Below are 27,413 nucleotides of genomic sequence, written 5' to 3'. Positions count from 1 at the left end.
GACGTAATGTGCTGTTCCAGTCTCTTCTGTACCTAAGGACCATCACCGGTCCCTTTGGATCCCTACGTAATTCGGTGCTCTCCGATACACACGATCGAACAGCGGAGTGGTACTCAAGCGTCAACTTTAGGTTACTATATCTCTGGATGTAATCAACATTTTACAATGCAACAAACGGCACTGATTACGTATTTGTTTATATGTTCAGATGTGTTAACAAAACTAACGGGGTTCCATTTAAAAAAACGTAGGTGTGTGTAAAAAACATACTTCCGTGCATTTTTTTATGGTTTGTAGTAACCAATTACACTAGCCCCTCTCCTCACGTTAGGTCTGTGGAATCGATTCGTCAGTATTTGATGTGGTTTACGAAATATATCCAGCGGTAATGTTAGGTGACTCACCCTGAATATATCAATGCCCGTCTGCAGCTGAAGGTATTAATATATAATTCTAATTTCGTTCTAGACATAGAATTGGTGGACGTGGAATAAGCGTTTGACCACGTCATATGATATAAGATGTTGAAGTTCTGAGAAAGACAGGAGTAAACTACGGAGAAAGGGGGTTAACATACAATACGTACAAGAACCAAGAGAGAAAATAAGAAACGAAGACCAAGAAAAAAGTACTCGGAATTAACAGCGTGTAAGACAGGGATGAAGTCTTTCGCCCCTACCGTTCAATGATGCAGATACTCGTAAAAGGAAGATTCAAGAGTGGGATTAAAATTTAAGGTGGAAGTATGTTAGTAAGATTTAAAGATGACAACTCTATCTCCAGTGAAAGTGAAGAACAATTATAAGACCTGTTGATTGGAATGAACAGTCTAATGAATATGTACTGAGAGAAAATCGAAGAAAGACGAAAATAATGAGAAGCAGCAGAAATGATACCATCGGTAACCGTAATACTAAACGTGCTGATCAAGAGTTAGACGAAGTGAAGGAAGTTTGCTACGTTGGAAGCAAAACAATACATTTGGACGGAGAAAGGGGAACATGAAAAGCAGATTCGTACAGGCAAAGTTGCTGTTCTTGGCCTGGAGAAGACTGTAGTATCAAGCATCGGTCTTGATCTGAGGAGGAAATTTATGAGAATATACACAGGTTGTACAACACTGTATGATAGTGAACCATTTACTATGGGACAACCGGAAAAGAGTCGAAGCGTTTGAGATGTGGTGCTGTAGAAGACTAGTGAAAATTATGTGGAGCGGTAAGGAATAAAGAGTTTGTTTGCAGAATAGGCGAGGAATGGAAACATGGAAAATAATGCAACAAGAAGGGACCGAATGATAGGACATATGTTAAGACATCAGGGAATACCTTCCTTGGTACTAGAGGGAGCTGCAGAGACTACAAACTGTGAAGCAAGACAGATATTGGAAGACATCCGACTAATAATTGAGGATACAGGATGCAAATGCAGCCCTCATACGAAGAGATGGTTATATGTGAGAAATTCGTGGCGGACGGCATCGAGCCAGTCAGCAGATCATTTTTTTTTTTTAATGGGGAAGTGTATTTTTAAAGTACAATATCAAGAGACTTTTCCAAACTGAGCCTGATTTTATCATATCTGATTTTGAAATACTTGTGAAAAATCCTGCAGCTTCTCCTTTCGATGTGGTCAGACGACGAAAGTATTATTCGAATCAGAGAGCCAATGTGACGGTTTTATAGAGGTTCCGGTACGAACCCTCCTTTCAAATATCTGCATAAAGACATCTGCAGCCAAAGACGACAAGGAGAACCTATAGATACTCCGTTTATAAAATCTCCTCACATTTTGAAAGAGCTGGACTGTGGGCTATGTTTCTGTAAATTCGCTGAACGGCGATACTTTCTTCTCGGTGAAGTGCAAAACTCGTTGCGAAGTACCGTTTTTAAGTAACGAATTTACGCAGAATTCCTCACAAAGGCGTCGGTCTGTCAATCTATGCGTCGTTATTTAAGGCAGACAGATTAATCAGAGACCTGATTCCATTTATAGTGGCAGGCTTTGAACATTCTGCTTTGTGATTAAATCATAAATGAGCTTGTGACATCACATTGTAGTTGTTAATTTCTTGACACTCAACATATCTGTTTCGGTGTACAGTCGGGATTTAGCTTCCAGTACACCGTATATGTCATTTTGTCATTGTAAGTGGCCTTGTCCATGACAAAAGTAGCGGTGAGTTCTTTCTTCCGTAGTTCTAAGACCGTTTTTCGTTCAGTCGTGTGGTATTTTATTTACGAGGGTGAGCGCACTGTGGTGTTCGGTTAACGATGCTCCCACTGATTAGATGATTTCTTCAGCTGGAATCTTGGACGAAGTAGTGATGAAATGCATACCTCTGCTTAGTATTGCGGTTGCTTCGCTGTTGAATTCTTGTGGCAAAAGATTGTTGATAACTCGTGATTGCTTAGCTCCTTCCTGGTAATATATTGCTTCGTCTGACCATCGACTAGACAATCGTATTTCTTCTTCCGCGTCAGGGTACTATTTTGGGGCAGATGCTAGGTATCCTAGAGCTTGATGTTCTCCGCTATAACCCAACCGACAATAGCGAGACGGTACGAAAGGAAGAGATGCAGGTAAAGAACATGGTGACTGATGTTGCGTAGGTCCCGTAGAGGTTTATGAATCATTTACCATAGGAGGACTTAGTTCACTCTTCTGTGAATATTTGTGTATTTCAAGAAGCAGATGTAATATGTCAGTTTTAAGAAATGGGTATCGTGTTACCGTGCTCTTGTGCTGGCAGAAGATATGTACCAACATATTGCATAAGGGATTACTGAAAAGCAATGCCTCCGAATTTTTTATTCTGTTCTCAATATCTGCTAATGTGTTATGTTTGTTGTTGTTGTAGTCTTCAGTCCACAGACTGGTTTGATGCATGTCTCCATGCTACTCTGTCCTGTGTAAGTTTCTTCATCTCCCAGTACCTACTGCAACCAACATCCTTCTGAATCTCCTTAGTGTATTCATCTCTTGGTCTCCCTCTGCGAGTTTTCCCCTCCACCCCGCTCTCCAATACTAAACTGGTTATCCATTGATGCCTCAGAACATGTCCTACCAACAGACCCCTTCTTCTAGTCAAGTTAAACCACAAATTTATCTTCTTCCCAACTCTATTCAGTACCCCCTCGTTAGTTATGTGATCTACCCATCCAATATTCAGCATTCTTCTGTACCATTATATTTCGAAAGCTTCTATTCACTTCTTGTCCGAACTATTTATTGCTCATATTTTGCTCCCATACATGGCTACACCCCATAAAAATACTTTCAGAAACGACTTCCTGACACTTAAATCTATACTCGGTGTTAACAAATTTCTCTTCTCCAGAAATGCTTTCCTTGCAATTGCAAGTCTACATTTGTCATCCTCTCTACTTCGACCATCATTAGTTATTTTGCCCCCCAAATAGCAAAACTCATCTACTACCTTAAGTGTCTCATTTCCTAATTTAATTCCCTTAGCATCACACGACTTAATTCGACTACATTCCATTATCCTCGTATTGCTGTTGTTGACGTTCATCTTATATCATCCTTTCAAGACAGTGTCCATTCAGTTCAATGTTCTTCTAGGTCCTTTGCTGTCTCTGACAGAATTACACTGTCATCGGCGAACCTCAAAGTTTTTATTTCTTCTCCAAGGATTTCAATTCCTACTCCGAATTTTTCTTTTGTTTCATTTACTGATTACTCAGTATACAGATTTAATAACATGAGGGATAGGCTACAACCCTATCTCCCTCCCTTCCCAACCACTGCTTCCTTTTCATGCCCCTCGACTTTTATAACTGTCATCTTGTTTCTGTTCAAATTGTAAATAGCCTTTCGCTCCCTGTATTTTACCCCTGCCACCTACAAACTATGAAAAAGAGTATTCCAGCCAAAATTGTCAAAAGCTTTCTCTATGTCAACAAATGCCAGAAACGTAGGTTTGCCTTTCCTTAATCTATCTTCTAAGGTACGTCGTTGGGTCAGTATTGCCTCACGTGTTACAACATTTCTACAGAATCCAAGCTGATCTTCCTCGAGGTCAGCTTCTAGCAGTTTTTCCATTCGTCTGTAAAGAATTCGCGTTAGTATTTTGTAGCCGTGGCTTATTAAACTGATAGTTCGGTAATTTTCACACCCGTCAACACCTGCTTTGGTTGGGATTCGGATTATTATATTCCTCTTGCAGCCTGAGGGTATTCCGCCTGTCTCGTACATCTTGCTCACCAGATGGTAGAGTTTTGTCAGGGCTGGCTCTCCCAAGGCAGTCAGTAGTTCTAATGAAATGTTGTCTACTCCCGGGGCTTTATTTCGACTTAGGTCTTTCAGTGCTTTGTCGACCTCAGCACGCAGTATCATATCTCCCATTTCATCTTCATCTACATCCTCTTCCATTTCCATAATATTGTTCTCAAGTACGACGCCCTTGTATAGACCCTCTATATACTCCTTCCACCATTCTGCTTTCCATTATCTACTTAGAATTGGGTTTCCATCTGAGCTCTTGATATTCATACAAGTGGTTCTGTTTTCTCCAAAAGTCTCTTTAATTTTCCTGTAGGCAGTATCTATCTTACTCCTAGTGAGATATGCCTCTACATCCTTACATTTGTCCTCTAGCCATCCCTGCTCAGCCATTTTGCACTTCCTGTCGATCTCGTTTTGGAGACGTTTGTATTGCTTTTTACCTGCTTTATTTACTGCATTTTTATATTTTCTCCTTTCATCAATTAAATTCAATATATCCTCTGTTACCCAAGGATTTCTACTAGCCCTCGTCTTTTTACCTACTTGATCCTCTGCTGCCTTCATTATTTCATACCTCAAAGCTACCCATTCTTCTTCTACTGTATTTCTTTCCCCCATTCCTGTCAATCGTTCCCTAAAGCTCTCCCTGAAACTCTGTGCAACCTCTGGTTTAGTCAGTTTATCCAGGTCCCATCTCCTTAAATTCCCACCATTTTGCAGTTTCTTCAGTTTAATCTACAGTTCATAGCCAATAGATTGTGGTCAGAGTCCACATCTGCCCCTGGAAATGTCTGACAACTTAAAACGTGGTTCCTAAATCTCTGTCTTACCATTATATAATCTATCTGAAACATTCCAGTCTCTCCAGGCCTCTTCCATGTATACAATCTTCTTTCATGATTTCTGAACCAAGTGTTAGCTATGATTAAGTTATGCTCTGTGCAATCATTTTCCTACTATCGAATTCCAGTCACCCATGAGTATTAAATTTTCGTCTCCATTCACTATCTGAATAATTTCTTTTATCTCATCATACATTTCATCAATCTCTTCGTCATTTGCGGAGCTAGTTGGCATATAAACTTGTACTACTGTGGTAGGCGTTGGCTTCGTGTCTGTCTTGATCACAACAATGCGTTCACTATGCTGTTTGTAGAAGCTTACCCACACTCCTATTTTTTTATTCATTATTCAACCTAATCCTACATTACCCCTATTTGATTTTGTATTTATAACTCTGTATTCACCTGACCAAAAGTCTTGTTCCTCCTGCCACCGAACTTCGCTAATTTCCACTATATCTAACTTTAACCTACCATTTCCTTTTTAAATTTTCTAACCGACCTGCCCGATTAAGGGATCTGACATTCGACGCTCCGATCCGTAGAACGCCAGTTTTCTTTCTCATGATAACGACGTCCTCCTGAGTAGTCCTCGCCCGGAGATCCGAATGGGGGGACTATTTTACCTCGGGAACATTTTACCCAAGACGACGCCATCATCATTTAACCATACAGTAAATCTGCGTGCCCTGTGGAAAAATTACGGCTGTAGTTTCCCCTTGCTTTCAGCCGTTCGCAGTACCAGCACAGCAAGGCCGTTTTGATTAGTGTTACAAGGCCAGATCAGTCAATCATCGATACTGTAGCCCCTGCAACTACTGAAAAGGCTGCTGCCCCTCTTCAGGAACCACACGTTTGTCTGACCTCTCAACTGACACCCCTCCATTGTGGTTGCACCTACAGTACGGCTATCTGTATAGCTCAGGCACGCAAGCCCCTCACCAGCGGCAAGGTCCATGGTTCATGTGGTTCAAAATGGCTCTGAGCACAATGCGACTTAACTTCTGAGGTCATCTGTCGCCTAGAACTTAGAACTAAATAAAACCTAACTAACCTAAGGACATCACACACATACATGCCCGAGGCAGGATTCGAACCTGCGACCGTAGCGGTCGCTCGGTTCCAGACTGCAGCGCTAGAACCGCACGGCCACTCCGGCCGGCAGTTCATGTGGGAGTGGGGATGTGTAATATGTCATAGATATTATTCGGTCGACTTCTAAACGCAGAAGACGCACCTACAATTGAAATCAATAGACTAACAAACGCTGTGTATGGTGATGATTAGTGAACAACATTATGACAGGTGATGAAAAAAGGGTTTACCTTTTTGATACCGAAAACGAGGGAGCATCAATACAGTTCCGCCAGAAAGGATCATCCACGCCAAAAATGTTCAAGACCGTGTCATCAGGAGGGAGAATCGCGCCCAGCATGTTCTGGAACCTTCAAGGTGTGGTAGACGTGGCATTCATGCCCAATGGCACCACCATGTACTCTGCAAGGAACTGCGAGACTCTCAGAAAACTGAAAGCACAAATCGGAACAGAACACTCTCCTTCAGCATGACAATACTAGACCACATAGGAGCGCTGTAAGTATTTGGCATCTCGGGTCCCTGTCAATTATCATCCTCTATACAGTCCCGAATTGTCTACAGCCAATTTTTATCTGTTTCGAAAACTTAAAGAACAATTTCGAGGACTTCAGTTTCATGGTGGCGAAACGGGGAAAGCAGATGTGAGGTTGTGGCTCCTTTAACAAACTCAAAATTTCTAGTTTGACGGTATCAATACACTGGTCTCTCATTGGGAGAGGTGCGTTCCTCGCTAGGATGGCTATTTTCAGGAATAAATATGTTGACGTGAAGAATAAAGCTGTAGAAAATCAATAAACTTAATTTTATTTAAATGGTTTTAAGAGTTTTGCAAACACTTCACTTTTCAGCTCGCTCTTGAAAGTAATAAAACAAGGAGAGGCAAGCTCTTATGCGAACCCAAATTTCTTTCTTATTGCCGTGACACATATATGATGCCTAATTTCTGAAAATTGACGTATGATATCAGCTCCCCAAGACGAGAAGTGGCACTTGCATTAGTACCGTTATTTGTGTTACTCCCAATTCCTGTACTCAAATGACGAGTATGGAAACAGGATCTCCCATTTGAAGCTACTCTGAGGACTCGATGGCTAAACCTGCGCCTCGGCCCGCCTTTGACTTCTCCAGCAGTTATTAAATCCAAGGCACACTCTCCAGCGTCTGGAGCAGTCGACTCGACTGCGTCCCGAACGTAATTACAGCCAGCGAAAACCCCGCCTGTCCCAACTCCGAATACCTCAAGGGTGCTCCAGTTTCGTGGCTGTCCCGCTCTGCAGCGAGCGTCTTATCTTTTCCTACATTTATTTACGGCCGACGACTCTTAAGAGGTTTCTTCGTCAGTGCAGCGTGTAAGTCAGCTATAAGTCTTCACTGCTGGCCATTAAAATTGCAACGCAGGGCAGGATAACGAATGATGAAACTGTGTTTATACCGTACAGTAGGAAGTAAGCAAAATTAAATACAAAATGTTCTGAAATTCCCTTTACAAACTTCTAGGCCTTATAGAGGGGAGTCAGTACATGATATTTAGGACAGGAGCCCAATTCCGGAAACGTATCGTTTCCGTTCTACGGCCGTTTGAAAATGTGTTTGGTAGGTAGATATGCAACAGGGTAGTCATGGTGGCGGGTGGTTACGTCGGATCATCTGATGTCGTTTGACGACTACCCTACCTCTAATATCTGGATCGAGCTTCATTCACGTGTATGTCAGTGTTAGAGCAACGTGGTAGAGTACAGATTTGCAGAAGACACTGACATGATGATTCTGAATGGCGAAGCTCACGGTGACATAAGAGCTGCTCATCGCCTTTATCAAGATCGTTCTCCTCAATGTCCGACTCCATCGCATGCCCTTTTCGCCACAGTTATGCTACAGCTTCGAGATAGGTACCTTCACCATCAATAAGCGTGACTGTGGTGTTCCAAGGAAACGCCGCGCACTCTAACGGAAGAGGCTGTACTGCATCACCTTGAAGAGAACCCGACAACAAGCGCACGAGCAATTAATTACCTTGACTGTTAATTAATAGAAATTTAAAACAAGTGACGTACTGGATCTCGCCTATCAGTTACTTGTAAAAGTGGTCCCTTTACCAATATGTTTTCAAATATTTGTGGCACGAGAACGAATATGGGCTCCAATTCAAAATATTGTCTACTTACTGCCCTCTACAACTACTCCCGCAGAAGGTATGTAGGTGATTTGAGGGTGGGAAAAGTGCTAATTTCAGTGCAAATATCTGCCTCCTCTCACCTTCACAAAACCTGTATCTGTAGTGACAGGAACAGCCGAGGTAGAACAATCGATTCATTCGGTTGTTGGAAAACAGCCGATTCATTCGGTTGTAGTTTCACGTTTCGGTTGAATTATTCATTCATTCTTTTGAGTGAAAACAGCCTACGAGAGCATCGGAATGAAAACAATCGATTCAGTCAGTTGTAGTTTCACGTGTCGGCTGGACTATTATTCATTTCGTTTTTTCGAGTGAAAGCAGTCTGCGGGAGCAATCGAATGAAAACATTCGACACCGTGCAGCTTTGCGTATTGACTCAATTATTCATTCTTTCTTTTCAAGTAGACACAACATTATATTAAAAAGTTTTTCTTTTAAATTATTATTTTCCGTTTTTTAGTCTTGTGAGTGTGAAATTTTTCAGTTAATTTCAAACATTTTGATGAGGTGACAAAAGAGACATTTGGTGAATTTCAAGTTTATTTCAGTTTCTCTTCAGCTGAGCCAAACAATAAACTACTTTCTCGTACGTATATCTCGCAGAGACCCCGAATGTAAAACTAAGAGAGAATCGAACTCGTACGGAAACTTAGCAGCGATCATTCTTACCTGCGAAACATTCAGACATGGAACAGGAAAACAGGGAAATAGCAGTGCTACATCACGTACTCTCCACCACACACCAGAAGAGTAAGCGAGTTAATAATACATTGTCATGCAGTTCTGAGCAAAGTTGAAAGTTTCAAGCATTTAGCTTATCGGTAAGCAGGATTAAAATCAGTTGCAAGATCTATACGGAACAGATAGACAAACCGGAAAACAAAGTACTCTCCGCCACACATTAGACGTGAAAGAGAGTTAATACTGTAGTTTCATCCTATTCAGAGCTGTGTTGAAAGTTTCACGTCTCTAGCTTATTTGAAAGTTAGTTTAACATGAATTGCAAAACTTTTCCCGTACATACAGACAAGAAACTGACTTATTAAAACGTGTTAAAGTGTGATGGTTCATTTATACACTACCGTTTCTAGAAATTGCAACACCAAGAAGGAAACGCATGAATTCAATTTATTTTATACCACAGGTAAGGTACATGGCAAGTAACAAATGAATTCCTTTTCAAATCTGTAAATGTCCTTTGAGCCCTACTATTCAGTATGTCGTGTGGCTAACATGCGCTCTATTAGAGCTGTTATACGCCGTGGCATTGAATCAATAAGGCTCTTAATACGTTCCAGAGGGATTTCCCTCCAAGCAGTTTCTATCTGAATCCACAAATCCGTGACACCAGTTACTGGAGGACCGTGACGCACCAGGTGCCGACCAATCATATCCCAGACATGTTCGATGGGCGACATGTCTGACGAACGTGCAGGCCAGGCAAGCAATGGTACAGGCCTCTACATTCCTCACAATATGTGGCAGGGCGTTGTCCTATTGAAATGTGGCCTATGGAGATGTCTGAAGCAGGGGAATTACCTAAGGCTCCACAGCCTCCATTAGGTACCAGTTGCTGTTGAAAGTGCCCGCAATACGTACGAGACGATATTGGTTGTTGCAACAAATTATACCCCAAACCATCACACCTGGTGTTTGTCCTCTATGCCGCTCCACAATGCAGCCCTCCAGGTTGCACTCACCACGGTACCGCCGGACATGAATGCGGCCATCACTGTAGGACACGTTGAAGCGGGACTCATCCGAAAAGATTACATGTTGCCACTCAGCACCCCAGTGACGATGTTCACGTGCCCATTGCAGTCGGAGGAGCTCGTGGTTTCTGGACAATGGAAGCCAACGTAATGGCATGCATCAAACCAGTCCAACCTGAAGCAGACGGCGACGAACCGTCGATGTTGACAAGTTCACACGTGTTGCAGTGCTCCAATGACCAGCCAACACTGTGGATGACGCTGTACGTTCCGTAATGACCATGCGGACAAGATGACGGTCATCCCGTGCTGTGGTCATGTTCCGTGGTCCAGTTCCTTCTCGTCGCTGCATACGACCTTCCTCTATCCACTGCTTTCACACATGCATCACTGTCGTAGCAGACCCGTGCGAGGCGAAATGTCACGGTATGACGACCGCGTTTCCCAGAGATCGATCATTTTGCCCCGTTTGAACTCGCTCACATGCCGATATGGCTCCCTTTGACGTCGACGAGGCATACTGGCACCCACTGTATTGTTTCCACCTTGTGTGACAGCTCTGCACCGACTACTCTTGGCACAACACTGACCCTGTCGGACCGACACGAGAGGCTCTGGTCGCCTTACGTGTACCCCATCTCGCTGCAAAACGTATCACGTATTGCTTGCACAACCGTCGCTACTCCCACCAAGAGTGACGCTATTCGGGTAATTCCTTCTCGGTGTCGCACTTTTCACAGACGGCAGTGTATATACATAAATTTACAGTGCAGTGCCAGATATTAAACTTTTGAAACCGATATTTAATGCCACAAGTACGAAAATTCGTGTCCAAATAAATAAACAAACACACTTTGAAAATACTCTATTTTAAGAAATATACTTTTCATTCACATGTTCTGGAAATAAAATATATCGTTTGTCTCTAAAAACGTTGTCACCCTTGTCATGGTCCATGTATAACCAAAGAGGCTGAAGAAGTATATAAATAAAATCACTTAAACGCGGAGATTGGGTGGAAACATTCATATAACCGGCCGCAACCGACGAAGACTTGTTTGAGTCGGTTGCCTCGTATTCAGTGAAAATACTTAAGCCCGATGAGTGAGTGAAGACATTCAGATAGCTGACTTGGCCGTAGAGACGAGTTTCAACAGAAAAACCGACTGAATGAAAAAACAGTCGACTGACAAATCGGTTGTTAAAAGCAGTCAGTTGTCCATCACTAGTAATCCGGCTGACCGTTAAGTTATATACAGCCCGTATGAGAGACACGAGTACGTCATCCCACGCTGCTGCACCTCTACGCCAGAGTTCGTAGTCGTTTAGTGACAGGTGGCGAGCCAGACTTCCGGCAGTCCATGACCACGTGTTTTCTATGGATGAGAGATATACAGAAGTGTGCAGTGCGCATTGGTAACAAAACTATAACGTTGATGTATTTTTGCAGGTGGGGAAAATCCGTCGCCAAATAATTGTTAAAATTCATGTTGAAACCTTCAGCAGTCATTTATTTTACACAGTTCGCTTCTAGTTTCGATCAATGACCATCGTCAAACCTAGCTGGCATAAACGGCATGAAATTCATACCATAATGTGACTAAAAGTAAGAGGGTCGTTTCCATATGATACCTCTTACTTTTTCTGGTGACTTCGGATGTTCGCGCCAGATGTCGTTGGTGCCGTGCTGATGCTTGAACCTTCTTAGGCGCCCTGATTAACCCGTAGGACAGGAGAGATAGTATAAATTGTGGAAAGGGGCTAAAATAATGGGCTGTCAGTTACACTCGAACATACAACTTTATTATTTGATCAAACATTACAAGAGCCCCAAAAAAACTTTTTTTTAAACACACAGCTTTAATCCTTGGGAGTTAATTACCGGCTGAAAGCCATTTTAATTTAAAAACGGCTGAAGGCCAATAATTTAAAATGCAAGCGTAATCAGAAATTTAAATGGCAAGCCTTATCTTAAAACAGTTCTTTAGTTAGGATGAAGGAAACAAGTTAAATTCAAATCGGCTGAAGGCCTAACACTTAAAACTCCATAACATCAATTTTTTTAAATACCAAAGGTCTTAGGTGAAAGAGTTCTTTAATTTAGGTTGAAGGCCTTAAGAAGAAACAACTGAAACTCAATATCGGCTGAAGGCATAAGACTTAAAATTCAACAACATTTAAATTTTTTAAATGTCAAAGGTCTTACGTGACACAGTTATTTGGAATAGGCTGAAGATCTTAAGAGCACAACTCAAACTCAAAATCGACTGAAAGCCCAACACTTAAAAATTCGACAACATTAAAATTATTTATAATGCCGAAGGGCTTACGTGAAACAGCACCTTAATTTAGGCTGAAGGCCTTAAGAGCAAAACAACTCTAATTTAAAAAACCGGCTGGATGCCATACAAGTACAAATAGCACGAACAAATTTTAAAAAAGGGGCAGTACACGCAAGGGCGCTCAGATATTCGAGGGTCGGCATGGAATCCAATCACTAACGCTCGCTTAGGTGAGACAGACAGTCGGGCCAACCGTTGACGATCCGACGATAACCCAACCGACAATCCCGCGTCCGGCCATCCTGATTTAGGTTTTCCGTGATTTCCCTAAATCACTCTAGGCAAATGCCGGGATGGTTCCTCTGAAAGGGCACGGCCGACTTCCCTTCCCATCCTTCCCTAATCCGATGAGACCGATGACCACGCTGTCTGGTCTCCTTCCCCAACACCAACCAACCAACCAACCAACCGACAGACAGTCAACGGACCAAGTGATAGGATAACTTATCTTTCGTGTCCGGGATCGGTGAGCCACCGACCTCGTACCAATGGGAACAGCCCCTCACACTCCAACCGTGCGTGCACGCCGCCAGGCCCCGGTCAGACACGCGCCACGGAGACTTCCTCGCTGATCCACGCCAACCGACCAATTGCCCACACCCGAGAACGGTGAAAGGAGCAAATGTACGTTGGCCGATGAGATGACCAACCGAACGACCAACCAACGGTCGTCCCGCTCCAATCTCCCTCCGTCGGACAGTTCGTGTGTGCCGCCAGCGGTCGGCGAGCACTGGCTGTCGGCGCCTCAGCGGCGCTCCGTCCCCGACTTCTGCTGCTGCGTCCCGACTGCACTGCTGGTCTGTCTCCCACTGACTGCCAGACGCACGACGACCCGGAGATACTATCTTTCGCTCCACAGATGGCACGACGGTGCACTTACCGATACGTGCTGATGCTGCCGCTCACGGGGATGGAATAAACGCGAGCCGTGCACGGCTCACCTTCCTCTTTCCTTTGCATGTGATCTCGTTGTTCTGCAGCAGGTGGCGCCAACAGAGGAATGTTCCAAAATGGAGTCTGATATGGACTCGCGCATAAAACAGTGATGTGTGACTGAATTCCTCACTGCGCCGGCCGCGGTGGTCTCGCGGTTCTAGGCGCTCAGTCCGGAACCGCGCGACTGCTACGGTCGCAGGTTCGAATCCTGCCTCGGGCATGGATGTGTGTCATGTCCTTACGTTAGTTAGGTTTAAGTAGTTCTAAGTTCTAGGGGACTGATGACCACAGATGTTAAGTCCCATAGTGCTCAGAGCCATTTGAACCATTCCTCACTGCTGAAGAAATTGCGCCGATTGAAATCCATCGGAAATTGCCAAAGGTGTATGGAGACGATACAACAGACGCGAGCAATGTGAGGCGATGAGTACTGCATTTTCAAGGAGATGAAAAGGATGTGCATGACAAGCCACGGCCCGGTCGACCCTGCATAGCTGTCAGCCCACGAAATGTAGAGCGTCTTGATCAAGTCATCCATGTTGATAGGCGGATAACGACCAGAGAATTGTGTGCAAAGCTGAATGTCAGCTGTAATGCCTTGGAATCAATGTTCTCACTTCTTGGTTATCGCAAAGTCTGTGCGACAAGGATCCCACCGATACTTACAGAAGAACAAAATACTCATAGAATGGAAATTTGGCGGGAACTGCTGGACCAGAATGAAGCTGAAAATGAAAATTTTCGGAACGACATCGTCACCGGAGATGAGACGTGGTGTCACCACTAAATCAAAAAGATACTCCATGGAATGGCGACATGAGAATTCTCCGTCAAAGAGGAATTCAAGACACAGCCGTATGCAGGCAAAGTGATGTGTACACTCTTCTGGGATAGTCAGGATGTGGTTCTTTTGGATGTTCTGGAGCCTGGAGAAACTGTCAGTTCAACACAATACAACACTGACTAAGCTGAAAGCCCGAACTTCCAGGGTAAGGTCAGAGAAGCAGACCAGCTCTCACCTGCAACGTAACAAAGGGTTTTGCGATCAGGCAGCTCATTGCAAAATTCGGCTAGACTGTCTTACCACATCCACCGTACAGTCCCGATTTAGCAGCTTCAAATTTCCATCTCTTTGGGGCTCTGAAAGATGGACTACATGGCTAACATTGTGAAGACTCGGATACTGTTGGCAAAGCTGTAAGGACGTCGTTAGCCTCAGTTGGTTCCCATGTTTACAAACATGGGATGCAGGCTCTGATTCGTCGTTGGCAGAAACGCGTAACGAATGGTGTTAACTGTGTCGAAAAATGACGGTCTGTAGCTGAAATACTGCTCCATTGAGCTGCGTGGTTGTGATTTATGTATCTCCTGTAGTTTCCATTACTTTCGGAGAGACCCTCGAAATTTGCTCTTTTGAACCCACACTCGTACGTACTATGGTGGGCTTAAAAGACCAAAATACACCATTCTTAAATGAAAATCCAGTAGAGACTGAACATGAACTGACTGGTACAGTCCAATCTGTCTTTCTTATTCTTGTTGAGGCTGTTGTCTTCACACGAAGATTTGTTTGATGCACCTCTCCAAGCTAAACTGACCTGTACTAATGTCTTCATCAATGCAGCCTACAGCCATTCGCACTTGCTTACTGTGTTCCTGCCTTGTTCTCCCTCTACACACTTTATCCTCAAACACACTCACACACACACACACACACACACACACGCACAAATACATGGGCGGTTCCCTCCATTACCAGACTGACGATTCCTTGATGCCTCAGACTGTCTCCTATCACCCGATACTTTCTTTTAGTAAATTTTTGCCATACATTTATTTTCTCTTCAGTTCGATTCAGTACTCTTTGATTTGTTACAGGGAAGTATGTAACCCTCAGAATATTTTCGTCATGACAATGTCATAATCATTAAATCATGTAGTGAGTGATACGAGGTACCATGTCTGAATGTTAGTGACTGACTGGAATGAAACGCGTTGTTTGATATTTGGGTGCTGGTGCGTGGAGGCTGGGCACGCATACCTCAGTCGGAGTTAGTGGGCGTGGCAGCGTGACTCAGCAGAGTAGTGGCGTGGCGCTCGCACGTGCTCCTGTGCGCATAATCGGTGGATTTATATTGTTCACGTTTGCATACCTGTAATGCAACCTACCATCCAGGGTGTTAAACTGTTCTTATTACACAATTCTAGAGGTTGCAGAAGAAACTTAATGGATCAAGTTTCTGATAGGAACCGATTTCCGGAAACGTCATCCAACGACGCTTAAGAGCGTCGAAGTTACAAGGGTCGGCGCCTGTAAATTTATTTACAAACAGCGTGATTCCGTGAAGAGGTTACAAACAAAAAAAATGGTTCAAATGGCTCTGAGCACTATGGGACTTAACTTATGAGGTCATCAGTCCCCTAGAATTTAGAACTACTTAAACCTAGCTAACCGAAGGACATCACACACAAATCCGTGCCCGAGGCAGGATTCGAACCTGCGTCCGTAGCGGTCGCGCGGTTCTAGACTGAAGCGCTTATAATCGCTCGGCCACACCGACCGGTGATGTTAAAAACATTCAGGAACCATGGAGACATAAACATATAAATTCGAGGTAAGGATCCCTGGTTCGGAAACAAACGAGTAGACATTTACACGCGAAAATCATTCTCATACCTCTGATAGTGAAATACATGTAACGGCATTGTTGTTGCTAAGAATGTAGTCTATGTAACTGTAAGACGTGGTTGTCCGGACCAAGACAAGACTAAATGACTGATAAACATCGGCTCTAAAATGCATACCTGAAGAGCTCTGTGCATTTGTTCATCTTCGCAAGTGTGAAACACATCTCCTTTATCGAGCAGGTGCTAACAGGTCCTAAGGTATGTATTTTAGAGCCCATGCTTACTAGAGATTTTTTCTTGTTTCGGTCCATACTACTACCTCTGAAAGTTTCTTATCCTACAATCTTAGCAACAACAGCTTCCGTGCATGTATTCCACTGTCAGAGGTATCAGAAAGGTATTCGCCTTTAGCTCTCGAATTCTTCGTTTCAAGTACAGGGACCCGTAGCTCAGATTGAAACATTCATCCTTCGCCATCATCCATGAAAGTTCCAAACATCATCATGTAGTCACCCTGCACAACATTCACAGGTGACAGCACCTAGAACTTTGACACTCTGTAGCTTCGTTGATGTCGTTTCTGGAAATGGATTCTTATGCAAAACTTAATCTTTTAAGTCCCCTCTACAAGCTCTAGAAGTATGTAACCCGAATTCTAAAACACCCTGTGGATACAGAAAAGCACAATACATCAGATTAAAGTGGGAGCCAATTCGATTCCATTGATATGCAGATATGTTCTGAAGGTAATGTATGTAAAACGTTACGGCACTGAGACAATTTATTTAACTGAAATTAATAAATCATTAACAACTTTTACTATTTTTATGGTCCCAAACACATCGCCCTGTCAATTTGTAAATACTATCAACACGCATTGACTAAGGTGTTTACTTGTTTCATAATGCAATTAATTAACCTGTGAGACTCTTGTAAGTTGATTTTTTAATTAAAATCAACATATAATTTAATCCAATACATCTAAACTACTATCAGAGTAGTATATTTTGTCATACGTGATTACATGTCACTAACAACATTCAGTTTGTACAATTTATACTTTCATTGTCATTTTAATTAATTGTTTATTAATTTGCGTATTCTTGCCTATAATTCAAAAGTTATTGAAGCTACGTTCAATTTGATTATGACAGCAGAAAGAGCAGAAGAACTGCTGTAAGAACAAGGTGCAATATTCGTTTGTACTGTAATATCTCACCGCACACAGATGATTAACTATTTTCTCTCTGCTGGTAAAAATTACAGTTACTTAATATTAATTTTGATCAAAGTACTGCACATAGAATCGAGTGTAATATCTCGATTCTTAGTGTGCATCTGGTGGCACATCTAGACTTTTAATAATATATATATCAAAAAAGCTCTGAGTGGGAATGGTAATAGTATGAAGTCTTTGAGTGACCAAGGTGCAAGGTTTTTCCGTGGAGCGAGAGCAGATGCGTTAAGGGAATGGCGTCCGTCTTACTCGTCTGTACTATTTTGGAGTTTAGACAAAAGCCTGTCGGAGCGGTGACCCAGCTAGATGTTTTCTAGTAATAGAGACTTTCATCGCCGTCGTTCGTGACATTGTGAAATGTTTCATGTCTTTTCATTAGGGACAAAGATTTACTGCAGTGGTCACGACTACACTCTCTTTCAGTTTTGCCGGCTGTTCAGCAGAAACTTGTATTTTACCTATGAAGCTGATGTGGTCTTTGAACTATAACGGGGCAATAAAAAAGTTTCCGTTTGAGGGTGTTGCTGTAGCCGACATGCAATGCAGCGCGTCTCCGACATGGATATATCAGCATCGACATGTTGGCAAGGGATTAATGTGATGTTCCTGTCCGACGTGAACTATGGCAATGTTGTTACAAAATGAGTCCATACAGTGGCAACGTGGTACTATTATTTTCTTGGCTGCCTAAGGACCAACACCGGCAGACATCAATCGCACAATGAGGAATGTATGTGGAGCAACACGTGTGTCTGAAACCACCGTTGCGGGATGGCGCCCCAAGTTCTGTACTGGTTTCGTTTCGACGGAAGATCTGAGAGGCCAGCCTAGTCTATTGCGAACAACAAGTGGACGCGCGCCCCTAGTTCTAGTCTCTCCTCGTGCAATTATCACGAGTCTGCTGCTTTAAAAAAGGCCTTTAAAGGTCGACGATTCATGTCGGACGATAATGTGCAGCAGGGAGTTACGAACTTTTGCAAGCAGCAGGACATCGTGTTCTACCAAAGGGGTATCTTCAGCCTAGTGGCTCAAAATGGCTCTGAGCACTATGCGACTTAACTTCTGAGGTCATCAGTCGCCTAGAACTTAGAACTAATTACACCTAACTAACCTAAGGACATCACACACATCCATGCCCGAGGCAGAATTCGAACCTGCGACCGTAGCGGTCGCTCGGTTCCAGACTGTAGCGCATAGAACCGCACGGCCACTTCGGCCGGCTTCAGCTTAGTGCGTCGGTGGAATGACTGCCCCAATGTTCACAGCACACCGACTGGAATTATATGGCCTTCGAACAGAAACTTTTTGCGCCACTTATAACGGCAATAAGTGTGAATGTAACACATTTTGCCAGGGGAGACTTTCATTAATTTTCGATACTGATCGGCACTTAGGATTAATAAGTGTTGATTTGACTTCCATTTATCTGAGTTAGTTCCGAGTCTGAATTCGATTAACTTTTAGCTGTAAACACCTTCTGTGTTTTCAAGCCATTTCTTTTTTATTTTATTTATATAGTGTGTTTGCTAATCACTGTATTGGGGGTTAGAGCTAATTATAATAATCACGTGGCAGCTTATCATGAGCCCCCCAATTATTGCATGAATTTATGAACAGTAGACTTTGTTAAATTTAACCAATCGTAGCTGTGGTATATTATTTAGATTTGCTCTACCTACTATCAAACTAACGCTAATTTGTATCTGTTTCATCGGTAACAGTTTCTTATTTGTAATTTTATTTGAAATCCGATCAGTACTAAGGCAGCACCCAGCATCCTCAATGGAGACAACGAGAAGCCACCTCAGTCAATCTTAAATTTTCTGTCGCACGTGGTACCAGTTCTTCTCCGGGAATATGGTGGTCGTAATAGTTTCACTTGCTTTTGCTGTTCCGCAAGCAACGTTGAACGAGCATGTTGCCATATGCTGCAAGGCCACATCAGTCACTCATTCATGCCGTTTCCTTTGCAACTATTGATAAGTTATCTCCGCCATTTATGGCAAATTATACAAGGTGTGGACCACCTGTTAGAAGCCCGAACAACCATCTCTTGCAGTGCGGACACGCAGGAAGAGAGACAGTGAATTCTGGGAGGTGTGGAGCTTTGTCCATTCGAGTGCTGTGCCAGCTGCTCTAGGTTTCTCGGTTGAATATCCATGCCACGAACAGCTTGATGGAGGTGGTACCATAGATTCTCGACTGGGTTTTAATCCAGGGAGTTTGATGGCCAGGAAATTACGATAAACTCATCCCGATGCTCTTCGAAACTCGCGAATACACTGTGAGCTACGTGACATGTTGCTTTGTTCTCCTGGTAGGTGCCATCGTGCCGAAAGAAAGAAAACTGCATGTAGGGGTGGACATGGCCCCCAACGATATATACATGCTTGTGTAGATCCACCGTACCTTCCAGAATGAAGAAATCACCCAGAGAAAGCCACAAAAACATTCCCAGACCATATAACTCCATTCCGAGGTTGTTGCAGGGTATTGTCCAACTATCCGATGGAGCATAAAACGTGATTCACCTGAAACGTCATCTGTCGCCACTCAACGGATGTACAGTTGCGCTGCTCAACAGTTGCACGTCTGTTCGCCTGCACAGATGTCCGCAGTCGGAGTTGACCCTTATTATCTGTGGCCCATGATGCACCTCAGTAGGTTCGGTGCTAGTTTGGAGTACTGCCATTTTGCCATGTACGATAGATTTTAACCGTCTTGGCGTGCAAACTATTTACAATGTTATCCGCTTCCGAAATGCTTCCACCCTTGGCCTGAAAGCCAATGATTCATGCTCTTTTGGACGTCTGATAAATCGTCACAACCACTGCATTGTTATTCACGTTTCCCCGACACACTTCCCCTCGACACACTTTACATAACCCGCACTGTTAGTGCTACAACATGTCGTCTATGAGTGGTTATTATATATTGATGACGAACACAGGCGGTGGTCACTTTAATGTGACTGGGCTGTATACAACAAATAAAAGCGATGTATCATGACCCTAAGTTGTTGCTAAGAAACATTGATATTCCTTTGTGACCAGTATTTCTGTTGTGTACAACATTGTGCACAATAGTCAGCACAGGAGGACTACGGAGTGGTACAGCAACTCTCATCGTAGGAAACCTGGACAGAAGCAGAAATGATTAGCGAACAAGTTAACATAGCAAACAGAAGATTTACTAAATTTGTATTTCTCCAAGTGAATGAAGACTCATTACAAATAATGAAGCAAGAAACTGAGTACAGATATCACAGCGTCAACTATAATAAGGCTCTCTGTGCTGAACATGAGCGATTGTGTCGTAGCGACAAGGCTCCAAGCGAAAGTTGGATGAAAGCTGCTATTGGCCATCCTGTATCATTGCGGCAGAACGTGCTCATGGTACAGGGCCGCTGGATGAGTGGCTGAGCGGGCGCGCGCCATTGGGTCCGCCAGATCCCGTGTAACTGCTATGGGTGTCAGATGGGAACTTGGAATTCCGCTGCTATGACGCCCGTGAGGTGATGTCGATACATGATATGCAAGTTAAATATCTTCCACACTTCGCGGCCCTGTCATTTGTAGTTCCAGTACGGCACTGGAAGCTGCCACATCGCGGTCGCGAAGTGGGGCGGAGGCAGTTCCACATAAGTCTTATAGTCTGACGATAATTTATGGATTTGCAGTTTTAGCTTGCTGATGTCTACAATGGACAAACGGTAGTTACTGTTATTATGAAGAAGGTTGGGTTATCCCGACTGAAACCTAGGTAAATTCTAGGTAGGGGAGAACCGCGCCGCCTTACTAGGCAAGGTCCTAGTGGAGGTGGTTTGCCATTGCATTCCTCCGACCGTAATGGGGATGAATGTTGATGATGAAGACGACACAATAACACCCAGTCATCTCGAGGGAGGAAAAATTCCTGACCCCGCCGGGAATCGAACCCGGGACCCCGTGCTCGGGAAGCGAGAACGCTACCGCGAGACCACGAGGGGCGGACTCATCATCATCATCAGTTTTAGCTTGCTGATGTCTACAATGGACAAACGGTAGTTACTGTTATTCTGAAGAAGGTTGGGTTATCCCGACTGAAACCTAGGTAAATTCTAGGTAAACGGTGCAACTGACACGGTTGATTATTAAAATAAAAAATGATGTACAAGTGTTTAGAATTCTCTACCACCTATAAAAATTTAGCCAAGGATTTAAAACGCCGGCAGCTGTGGCCGAGCGGTTATAGGCGCTACAGTCCGAAACCTCGCTGCTGCTGCGGTCGCAGCTTCGAATCCTGCCTCGGGCATGGCTGTGTGTGATGTCCTTAGCTTAGTCAGGTTTAAGTAGTTCTAAGTCTAGGGGACTGATGACCTCAGATGTTAAGTCCCACAGTGCTTAGAGCCATTTGAACCATTTGATTTAGGACAGCTGTGGTTCTACAGCTAAATGTGGAGGCATTCCCAACTCTGTTTCAATTACAGTAGGTTTTTCCAGATTGTTGACAGTGGACGCCATCCTGCATCTTTTTGCTTCAGAATACAAAACGAAACAGTGATGAGGTTTTCTCCAAATTCATTAATACTCCAGTTTACGAAACAGAATATCATGTTCCACACAGCAAAATTCTTTTGTAACAAAATGTTTCACTGGAACGACGGTGTTGCAGGCGAACGCCAGTGACCAGTGTGCCGGCGGCTCCAACTGGACCGGGGAGCACGACATGGAGCACCTGCCATTCGACGTGCGCATCGAGACGTACCTGGTGCCAGTGATCTTCCTGCTCATCTTCACGGCAGGCGTGCTGGGCAACGGCACGCTGGTGCTCATCTTCATACGGCACCGCAACATGCGCAGCTCGCCCAACCTATACATCCTGTCGCTGGCGCTGGGTGACCTGCTCGTCATCCTCATCTGCGTGCCCTTCATCTCCACCATCTACACGGTGTGCATCTCAATCTGCCCGACATTCATTTATTGTTTAGTCTCAGTTGCATATTTTAAGTAGATTACATGTTTCGATCACAATGGACCATCTTCAGACGTAAGTAGTTTCGATCACAATGGACCATCTTCAGACGTAAGTATCTTCGTCAGCATCCCGTCTTGTCTATTCATAACCACATATCTGAGTACTCTGGTATATGGGTCAGAGTAGACAAAACAGGTTACTGGCGCCACTACTTCGATCTGAAGATGATCCAAAGCGATCCAAACACATATTGTGATGAAAAATGTGCATCTGGGACGGAACAGTAAATGATAATTATCTGAAATGTCTGTAAAGTTGCTGAAACTCTCAATTCTATTATGTCGACTGCAGTAAAAATTTATTTTGAGAACTGACAGTAGCGAGAGTAGGTGACCGGCATAGAATATAATTTTCAAATCAACAAGTGACGGCAACCAATTTTCACTCTGCAGCGGAGTGTTCGCCGATATTAAACTTCCTGGCCTATTAAAACTGCGTACTGGAATGGCACTCGGACCCGTTATCTATCCATTTGGCCGTCGAATCTCCAGGGTAGCTCAGTCGGTAGACGATTTCCTCGCGAGAGGCGGACTTTCCATATTCCTGTTGCAGTCCAGAACACAGTCTGTCAGGGAGTTTGAACACGGGACAGATCTGGTTCAGTAGGCGATCGAGTAAATGACCCAGGTCGACATATCTACTCACTTGGACATATTGTCTTGCATACTCCAGGTAATACGGTGGTGCACGGTCTCTTTGGGAAATTAAACGGCACTCCCAACCTTTCCCTATTCAATGACAATTGTTCTCAGAATATCAAGAATCACTAGCCCGGTAATTCAATTGAGGAAAGTAAACTTTATAAGCTGTACTCTTGCATACGTGACATGACATACGTTTTATTTTTAACTGCCTCTTATCTTCACAAAAAGATTGATTCGAATTTTCAGTGCCTCAAAACCGACAACTCTGTGCATTTTTCCACATATTAACATAGTTGAACAATCGCTGATTATTATGTTTCCAATGAACTCCTAATATATAGCTAGCTCAGTTAACATTTCAAGGCAAAACGCCTCATGAGCTGCTGTATCTACGTATTTTAGTTCTTGCACCGCTGTAAATTTGTAATTTTGGATGGCTTAAGAGGCCAACGTCACTGACAACACGTGTCCCTCGAAAATATTTCAGCATACTGTAAAAATATGAAAGGTATCAAAAATAAATTATATCTATGAAATAATCTTTATATATTTCTTTTGGAGTGGGTCACAATGGGTACCAGTGAAAACAGTAAGTTTTGAACAACATCTACGTAATCGAAGCTATCCTGACGTATTATTATCATTTGGTGAATAAATAGTGAGTACTTTACTCCATTCATAAATGGTAAACCTAATGATAGTACTTATACCACACTAAGTACGAAAATTACTCAGCATGCTGCCGCAAGCTTTGGAGCGTTACACCAACAGATTTTTACAACATTTTATTTCAGATCTCCAGCTTTTGTTCTACATGTTTGTTAGTGACCGAGGTCATAGAAATGATCTCCCCTGTTGTATTCAAATTTAATTCAACTTGTATCCGCAATATGCACGGCCATAACAATCTGAAGATGGCTGCTGCACATGATGATTTACTTTGCTTCTGTAAAGTTCCTGTCGTGTGAAAAAGAGACAGCGACAAACGCTCACGAGAGACTGAGAAGTGTATGAGAGTGGCGTTGCTGACAATCTAGTGAAAGTGTGGTCCTCCCCTTCAGTGGTAAATCGACCACTGCACAGACTCCTGACAGACAATGTTCAGCCTATTCAGAGTATGTTTTTTTGCTGAGAGATGCGCAACGTCGAACGAACTATCAATTCGAGTGGGACTAGGAGAAACGAGTATGTGCAGAATAACAAAACAATTAAGGTACAAAAAGACCAAATGACAGTGTGAAAACCATCATTGAGATCACAAAACGTGAGTGGGCAATATCGAAACACTAACCCTACAACTCTGATCTGGCACCGTGTGATAATCACCTATTTGGTGAAGAACGAATCCCTTCGCGCAACGAGATTTGAAGATGATGAGTCGCTTGAGAAGACTACTAAACAGGGCTTGAAGGTGCTGGACCTCACTTCTGGCACGCATTTATAGGGATCTTAGTTCCACGATAGCGGAAGGTAGTTGAAAGGAACAGATATTGTATGCCAAAACGACATTTTGTCCCTCGAAAATATTTCAGCATACTGTAAAAATATGAAAGGTATCGAAAATAAATTATATCTATGAAATAATCTTTATATATTTCTTTTGGAGTGAGTCACAATGGGTACCAGTGAAAACAGTAAGTTTTGAACAACTTCTGAGTAGTGAATGATTTATATGAAATTGAAATGTGGTATGGCGTTGGTTTTTGGGAAATATCACGGGGCGGGTTCAGTTGCATACCGGAAAGGGTGTCCTTCCATTGTACGTATTCCTTGTGGATATACGAGAGGTGTCTCGCATATCTATTAAGTGTACGTGAGTGTTATGGTTGTGTGCACACTCTAGCGTTATTTTTGTGCTGTATTATATGCTTGGCAGCTCATGCATCAAAGTTACTTACGTACACAAGAATGAAAAGAAAATTGAGAATGTTTTAGATGACGATCAGTTTGGTTTGAGGAAAGGTAAAGACACCAGAGAGAGAATTCTGGCTTTGCGGTTCATAAAGGAGGTAAGACTAAAGAAAAATCGATACACGTTCATAGGATTTATCTACATGAAAAAAGCGTTCGACAATGTAAAATGGTGTAAGATGTTCGAAATACTGAGAAGAACAGGGGTAAGCTATAGGTATAGACGGGTTATATACAATACGTACAAGAGCAAAGAGGGCATGATAAGAGTGGACGGCCAAGAACGAAGTGCCAGGATTGGAAAGGATGTAACAACAGAGATGTAGTCTTTCAACCCTACTGTTCAATCTGTACATCGAAGAATCAATGACCAAAATAAAATAAAAGTTAAGAGTGGAATTAAAATTCAGACTGAAAGGATATCAATATTACGAATCTCTGATGACATTGGTATCCTGACTGAAGGTAAAGAAGAATGGAATGAACCGTCTAATGAGCACAGAATATGGCCTGAGACTAAATCGAAGAAGAAGAAAGTAATAAGAAGTAGAAGAAACGAGAATAGCAAGAAAATATCAGGATTGACAGTCAGAAAATAGATGAAGTTAAGGAATTCTACTACCTAGGCAGCAAAATAACCAGTTACGGACGGAGCAAGGAAGATATCAAAAGCAGACTAACACTGGAACAAAGAGCATTCCCAGCCAAGAGAAGTCTACCAGTATCGGACAAAGGTCTTAATTTGAGGATGAAATTTCTGAGAATATACATAAGGAGCACTGCAATGTGTGGTAGTGAAACATGGACTGTGGGAAAACCGGAAGAGAAGAGAATCAAAGCATTGGAGATGTGATGCTACAGACGTAAGTTGAAAATTAAACGTTTTGGTAAGGTAAGGAATGAGGAGGTTCTGTGTAGAATCTCAGAGGAAAAGAATATGTGGAAAACACTGACGAGGAGAGGTGACAGGATGATAGGACATCTGTTAAGACATCTGGGAATGACTTTCGTGGCACTAGAGGGAACTGTAGCACCAAAAACTTTAGAGGAAGACAAGAGATTGGAATACACGCAGCAAATAGTTGAGAACGTAGGTTGCAAGTACCACCCTGAAATGAAGAGGTTGGTGTACCTACGAGCAGATTAGATACAGATCATAGTTTAGTAATGCTAAAGGTTAGACAGTTTAAGTGAATGTACGGAAGAATTAGGGTTGAATAAAGTGAGATACTGAATCAGTGAGGGAGGATGGGAATAACATGCAGTGTGAAAGAATACCAAGTGAAGAGTGTAGTCGCATTCGGTGGACTGAGTGATGATGGCCACAGGACGGAGGACCCAGTGGAAATAATGCTGACAATAAAGAAAGCTTTTATTCAATCTCTGTACACGGTTTGTCTTGGCTCGGTGAGGTAAATCACGCCTCCTTCAGTTGTCCTGGCCATGCTGACGTATAGACGGTGACTTTGGCCCTGGTGAGAGGATGCTGCTTGTACATTGGACTTTCACTGTGCCGTGAACAACTCGCTGCCCACGTTACCTGCTTGCCCTGCAAGGCTGTGATCCTCGTACCACACTCTGAGCCTCTGACGTACATTCTTCAACAGACTCAGCCCTGTCGACTTGACTACCTTTTTCAAAAAATGGTTCAAATGTCTCAGAGCACTATGGGACTTAACTTCTGAGGTCTTCAGTCCCCTAGAACTTAGAACTACTTAAACCTAACCTAAGGACATCACACACATCCATGCCCGAGGCAGGATTCGAACCTGCGACCGAAGCGGTCACGCGTTTCCAGACTGTAGCGCCTAGAATCGCTCGGCCACTCCGGCCGGCCTTCCTTTTTCTCTGTTTACTGTAAGGAAATACTCCGAAGCGCCAAAGAAACTGATCTAGGCATGCCCATTCAAATACAGAGATATGTAACTAGACGGCACTGCGGTGGGCAACGCCTGTGTAAGACTACAAGTGTCTGTCACAGTTAGATCGTTTACTACTGCTACAATGGCTGTTGAACGTGGCGTTATAGTCGGCTCACGAGTGATGGGACACAGCATATCGGAGGTAGCGATGAAGCGAGGATTTTCAGGAACGACCATTTCAAGAGTGTACCGTGAATATCAGGGATACGGTAAAACATTAAATCTCCGACATCGCTGCGGCCGGAAAGAGACCATGCAAGAACTGGACCAACGATGACTGATGAGAATCGTTCAACGTGACGGAAGTGCAGCCCGTCTACAAATGGTGCAGGTTCCCATGCTGAGCCATCAACAAGTGTCACCTTGCAAACCATTCAACGAAACATTGTCGACATGGGCTTTCGGCGCTGAAGGCCCACTCGCGTATCCTTGACGACTGCACGACACGAAGCTTTACGCCTTTATGTCATCACAGACATTGACTGTTGATGACTGGAAAGAAGTTGCCTGGATGGACGAGTCTCGTTTAAAATTGTATCGAGCGGATGGACGTGTACGGGTATAGAGAAAACCTCACCAATCCCTGGTCCCTGCTTGTCATCAGTGGACCGTTCAAGCTGGTGGAGGCTATGTAATAGTGTGGGGCGTGTGCAGTTTGAGTGATATGGGACCCCTGATCCGTCTAGATACGACTATAACGG

General features: G+C 43.3%; 1 protein-coding gene across 1 annotated transcript in view; it reads left to right on the top strand.

Annotated features, from left to right (window-relative positions):
* Positions 1-27,413, top strand: part of LOC126235127 (neuropeptide CCHamide-1 receptor-like) — a 162,683-nt gene that overhangs the window by 40,889 nt on the left and 94,381 nt on the right. Inside the window, exon 2 of the mRNA XM_049943861.1 lies at positions 21,873-22,148. Within this exon, the coding sequence (XP_049799818.1) occupies positions 21,927-22,148 (222 nt within the window). The 5' untranslated portion in view covers positions 21,873-21,926. The remainder of the gene's footprint in view (positions 1-21,872; positions 22,149-27,413) is intronic.

This window comes from Schistocerca nitens, chromosome 2 (assembly GCF_023898315.1).
Source record: "Schistocerca nitens isolate TAMUIC-IGC-003100 chromosome 2, iqSchNite1.1, whole genome shotgun sequence".
Classification (NCBI taxonomy): domain Eukaryota; kingdom Metazoa; phylum Arthropoda; class Insecta; order Orthoptera; family Acrididae; genus Schistocerca; species Schistocerca nitens.
Note: the sequence above shows the minus strand (reverse complement) of the source record. Positions and strands in the feature narration are given on the sequence as shown.